Source organism: Schistosoma mansoni, chromosome 2 (assembly GCF_000237925.1).
Source record: "Schistosoma mansoni strain Puerto Rico chromosome 2, complete genome".
In the NCBI taxonomy this organism is placed as follows: Eukaryota; Metazoa; Platyhelminthes; class Trematoda; order Strigeidida; family Schistosomatidae; genus Schistosoma; species Schistosoma mansoni.
This window is the reverse complement of record NC_031496.1, coordinates 33,142,055-33,147,676: the sequence shown is the minus strand read 5'-3', so window position 1 is coordinate 33,147,676 and position 5,622 is coordinate 33,142,055. Positions and strand designations below refer to the sequence as shown.

At 36.8% G+C, this 5,622-nt stretch overlaps 1 protein-coding gene and 1 non-coding gene across 2 annotated transcripts in view; both read left to right on the top strand.

Annotated features, from left to right (window-relative positions):
* Positions 1-5,622, top strand: part of Smp_146950 (hypothetical protein) — a gene marked incomplete at both ends in the record, with an annotated part of 126,748 nt that overhangs the window by 79,575 nt on the left and 41,551 nt on the right. Inside the window, 2 exons of the mRNA XM_018796423.1 lie at positions 4,311-4,577; positions 5,314-5,460. Of these exons, the coding sequence (XP_018650637.1) occupies positions 4,311-4,577; positions 5,314-5,460 (414 nt within the window). The remainder of the gene's footprint in view (positions 1-4,310; positions 4,578-5,313; positions 5,461-5,622) is intronic.
* On the top strand, positions 3,012-3,083 carry Smp_tRNA_02160_Pseudo_TTG.1.1. Its single transcript has one exon. It is a non-coding gene (tRNA).

Sequence of the window (5,622 nt, the reverse complement as noted above, 5' to 3'; positions counted from 1 at the left end):
ATCGTTTCATCCTATTGTGGGACTCCTCAGTAGTGCGCATCCCACAATAGGACGAAACGACCGCCAAGTGCTTTCAGGTTTTCCATGGTGGTCTAGCTTCAATCGACTCATCATTTCATCAATAATCTTTCTTTTGTTTGTATTGATGATGTTCATTATGAATTGACTTCATTCTGGGTACCACTAAAAACCAAAGAGTAGAAGACAACTGTTTTTATCAAGTATACAACTCTATAATAATTCTCACCCGATAATCTACTTTAGATCACAATCAGAACTATTAGGTCTTGAGACGAGTAAATTACCTAAAGATTTTTACTTTGAAATTTACAGTTTCATCTTCAGTTCATTCAAGACCTAACATGTCAATCAGCTACTGTTATCGTTTATGAATCTCAACATTTGTGAAATACAAAGGTCACCATTTCCTATCAAATTTCGGCTTTCATCATGAGGCGTCATAATTCTTCCTTGAATTTGGAGAACAGATTTTAAATTATTTGAACTATTTTTTTCTGGTTAGCGTTTTTTAGCGAGTTGGTTGTTCTACGAGATGGGGTCGCTAACCCCATGCCCAACCCTACATTTTTACCTGGGTTTGGGACCGACAGTAGCTCTAGAATAGCTAAAGGCGGGGGTATATGGAGTGAAATAATATGTAAAAGATTTTTGACATTATCTTTGCAGATATACCTTATTGACTAATATTAAACAATATGAAGCCTAAGCCTAACATTTCCCATGTATTTCTATTCAATTATCTATATTGGCTCTTACTCATGGGATTAATATTAACCATGGTGATTAGATATGATTATCAATTGTAAATTACATTTGTACTTTTATATAGTTAAGATCATGAGTCAATTGAAATACTAAAATCTCCACAAACACCCCTTGTGATAATGATCATATGCTCACTAGTGACTGGCTCCATGAGGTAATTCCTGGAGTTCTATTGGGAAGTCGTGACCAGTGGAGCTAATCCATATCAAGTAGAGACAGGTAGGTCCTGAGTTCGGATCTCGCTCGAGAGGCGGGTTCGTGGATGCGCACTGCCGCTGAGGAGTCTCAAAATGGGACGAAACGGCCGTCCAGCGCTTTGACGTTTTCCATGGTTGTCTAGCTTCAATTGACTAATGGTCATAACTATATAAAATTACTAAAATCTCCACAAAACCCCCTTGTGATACATTTGTATTTGATATCTTTCTTTTCTTTCTAATTTTAAGATGTTCTGAAGGTGAATATATTTATGATATATACACTGGGAAACGTTTAGATTCATGTCAAAAAGGTTAGTTGATAATGCATATAATTCAATATAAATAATGATATTCTTTGATGGGTGACCGCCTCACGACGAGACTATAATTTATGGACGAGTCAATCAGAAAAGTCTGGGGGATTTCAAGGTCACGGCGCCAATTTCAGTACCTGATGCTCATGTACGATCGGTTCACAGTGAATTTTAGAGAAGACTTGACAATTAAGCGGCTACAACAAATGAAACTACTAGGAAGTTCTTGTATTTGTAATTACGAGTAATTAAATGACTTGTAGACCTTATGCAGACTACCGTGATGTTGTCCTTCGATGTAATATATGTTGAAGGAAGACGTTTGCTAGAATAGGAACCTTTATTGCTCTATCCAGATTGAGACTAAGACGTAATATAATAATTGCTTCCAACTGTAAGATAAAAGCATCAGTAACATTGGCTGCAATAATCACAGATGTTACTGAAGCTTCGGTTGTTCAGTGGTATGAGTATTGTAGGAACATATCCATAATAAAATTGATAAACTTACACAAGGGGAGTACACACAAACAAAAATGAAGCTATGTGGTCGAGGCTGAGAGGGTTTTTGTGAAATTATCATGGCTTCAGAGACCAACTATTATGGAGCCATATGGATGAGTTCCTCTGCCTTATGAATTATGACTTTGGAATCTTTTTCTAACCTTGATAAGTTTTTGGACCATATAAAAGAAGTGTATTCATATTAATTAATTGGTTTTGTATAAGATACTTTTACTCTATACTGACTTTACTTATTGGCTAACATTTCTCAAGGTCACTTAAGACTCGTTCGAAGGTCTTCCATAAATTATAGTCTCGCTCTGCCTCACAGCCGACATAGTTTAACTCTACTGGTCATGGCTTCTTATTAGAACTTATAGAATTACTTCTCGAAGTTAATCATTGGTGAGCAATGTTAGACCGTCATTGGAAACCTGGACACATTGGATGGCTGTTTCATCCTAGTATGGAACTCTTCAGCAGTATGTTGGTTAACACATTAGTCATTTATATCCAGTCCTAAGTGTCCAAATTGCAGATCAAGTAAACACTATCATCATTATAACTCCTTCCGTTATCTTGTAGAAGGATAAGATGAATGTAATTTAAAGAAGAAAATGTCATTACACTATTTCAAGACTTTTCATGATATAAATTTGAAGGAATAACGAAGTTAGAAACTGAAGGTTTGACATACTTTAGAGAATGACATTAAAGTACCACTATGTAGTTAATTTGTAATCTAGAAACAAAATCAAATTACTTTGTCTTTTTAATCACTTAATGGTGTAAAGTGGTTGAAGAAGATTCGTACGTAGCCTTTAATTTAGCTTTTGTCCTAGAAAGTATTCGTCATCAGTGGTGTATCTTCAATCTTTAAGAAACAGTAATATCATATCGGATTCGAACCCGTATCGATTAGTGTGGAATCCAGGACGCGCGTTTCGTCCTATTTGGGACTGGTCAGCTGGATGTACCTGCATCTCAGAGTTGATGTTTTTTTCTGGGACTCGAACCTACTAGCCACTATCCATCTCTGCTTACCATGCTTGTGAATTAAGGCTATATTGAGGCAATACACACAGTATGCACATATGCCAATTAGAGACTGACCAGTTGCAGTCCAAACAAATCGATGGGAAGATTCAAACAAGTAATACTAAATGAATTTAAACTTCACCCCATCGCACAAGCAAGTGGTTATCAGGACTCAGTGGCCGAGTGGATAACGCGATGGCGTTTGAAGCGAATGGTACTGGGTTCGAGTCCCAGAAAGAACATCAACTCCAAGATGCAGGTACATCCAGCTGACGAGTCCCAAATAGGACGAAACGCGCGTCCTGGATTCCACTGCTAGCCACTATCCATCTCTGCTTATTTCCATTATTGTCTAGTCCTTATTAATGATTTACGTAGTTCAATTAAATTCAACTATATATAAATTGAGCCATTCAAGATATTAGCACCGATTAACCTCAAAACGTTACATAATTTGGAAAGTGTGAACAAAACCAAGGCTTCAGAAGAAGAATCTGTATAAATACATCTCTATCACTGTTAGAGATTTCAAGTCATCATTCATAAATAACGATTAGTCCGTGAAATCCAATCAAAACGTTTACACTCTGTAGTATCCTCAAGGCTAGTCACTTTGTCTATGATATAATCATATGTTATCATTTGGCTATTCTAATCTCTTTGGTCTACCAGGGTGCTTGGTACCTGTGTGGTTGCGCCACAGGATTGAGCTGTACTATTCAGATTGTAACGTTTGAGCCCATATATTATCTGCTTCTCTTGTGGGGCAGGATCGAGCTGTACTGCTCGGGTTAGGCTAGAGAGCGGTGTCTGGCTCTCCTGTTAAACGGGATCGAGCTGTACTGCTTGAATTAAGCCAGAGGGCGGTATCTGGCTCTCCTGTTAAACGGGATTGAGTTGTACTGTTTGGGTTGTCACATGAAAGTCTGGATGGTGTTTGGTTCTCCTGAAAACCAATGTAAAATTACCCTGGCCCACAAGGGTATATTATATAACTGTGTGAATTCTAATCTCTTCCCAACCTAATCACACATTAAACGCTCTTTAAAATATATGTTACCCTTCTCCGAATATTTTATCGATAAAGATGAAAGTTTGGGCCTTCTATAATTACGAAGATTTATTATTACTTACGTTGAGTAATTTTTTCTTGTTAGCGTTTTTTTAGCGAGTCGGTTTTCTACAGGATGAGTTCGCTAACCCTATGCTCAACCCTCCTCCTTTATCTAAGCATGGGACCGGCAGTAGCCCTCGGGAGGAGCTACAGGCGGAATTGAAAATGGGTTATTAAGATACTTGAAAGATTAACGAAGTACTTAATATTGAAGCAAATCATTTGAACCTAACGAATACGTTCATCAAATACATGACGTTTTATGAATAGTACCCTTTTGAATGAATTGTCAAATGATTGTTGTGTATCCCTTTCTCATTTGTTATCTCTTTCATGTTCTTTCTTTACCTTCAGCTGTTACAATCGATACTAAATCACGTCGTATTATTGTCAAATTACGTGAACCAATCAATTTATTATGTAAAGCTACATCATATCGTGGTGGTCTAGTAACCCATGAATGGATTACCCCAAATAATGAATATTCTAGTCAATCAATTATAAGTCGACAATATTTAGCTAAACCTGATTATTATAATAGAGTAAATTTGACTACATATCAATCAGAAACTATATTACAAATTAAATTTGCTAAACAAGAAGATGCTGGTGAATATACATGTATTGCTAAAGGAATTGGATCTGAAGTGAATGAAACATTTTATGTTGTAGTTATTGATCCTAGTAAGTGATAAATAAATTATTTTCATAGTTGAAAGTGTAAGTCAATTGAAGCTAGATCACCAGAGAAAACCTGGAAGCACTGGATGACCGTTTCGTCCTATTATGAGACTTACTCCTCAGTAGTGCGTATCCACGACCTCACCTCGCGAGATTTGAAACCAGGACCTACCAGTCTCGCTCCAGAGCATATAACCCTTCTGATAATAAAATTATTTTATTTCTAGATAAATGAATTTGATATATTCACTTGATGTTGTTTACTTTTATCTTCTTGTTGTTGTTAAGGAGTGCAATTGATCAGTCTCTTGTTGGCATATGTGCATCCTGAATCGACTGCCTCAATATTGCCTGAATTCTCAAGCTTTATAAGCAAAGATGGATGATGGCTAGCAGTGGAATCCAGTTTGACGTGCGTTTCATCCTATTTGGACTCAGTAGCTAAGTGGATAACACGATGACGTTGGAAGCGAATAGTACTGGGTTCAAGCCTCAGAGTGAACATCAACTCTGTGATGCAGGCACATCCTGCTGACAAGTCACGAGTAGGACGAAACGCGCATCCTGGATTCCATTGATAACCACTATCCATCTTTGCTTACAATACTAGTTCATATTGTTGATTATAGACTATTTCATTATTTCATGTTTCTTTTGTCTTATTCATCTTTTACAGATGCTGTATCATTACCTGATGTACCTGAAGATGATGAAATCAATCGAAAATTCCCATTACCTATACCACCAATACATGATCCACCAAGTTTAACAGTTTATGAAATAAAAAAAGATCCAGATAATTCTCAAATAACATTAATTGGTGGTCAAGTAAAAGTAAGTTCTAGGTTTTACCTCTAGATTTCAGGAATCTTTTAGAAAGAATAATATTATATGTTCAAAGTTGAAACCATTAGTCAATTGAAGCTAAACCACCATGGGAAACCCGTAAGCACTGGATGGCCGTTTCGTCCTATTATGGGACTCC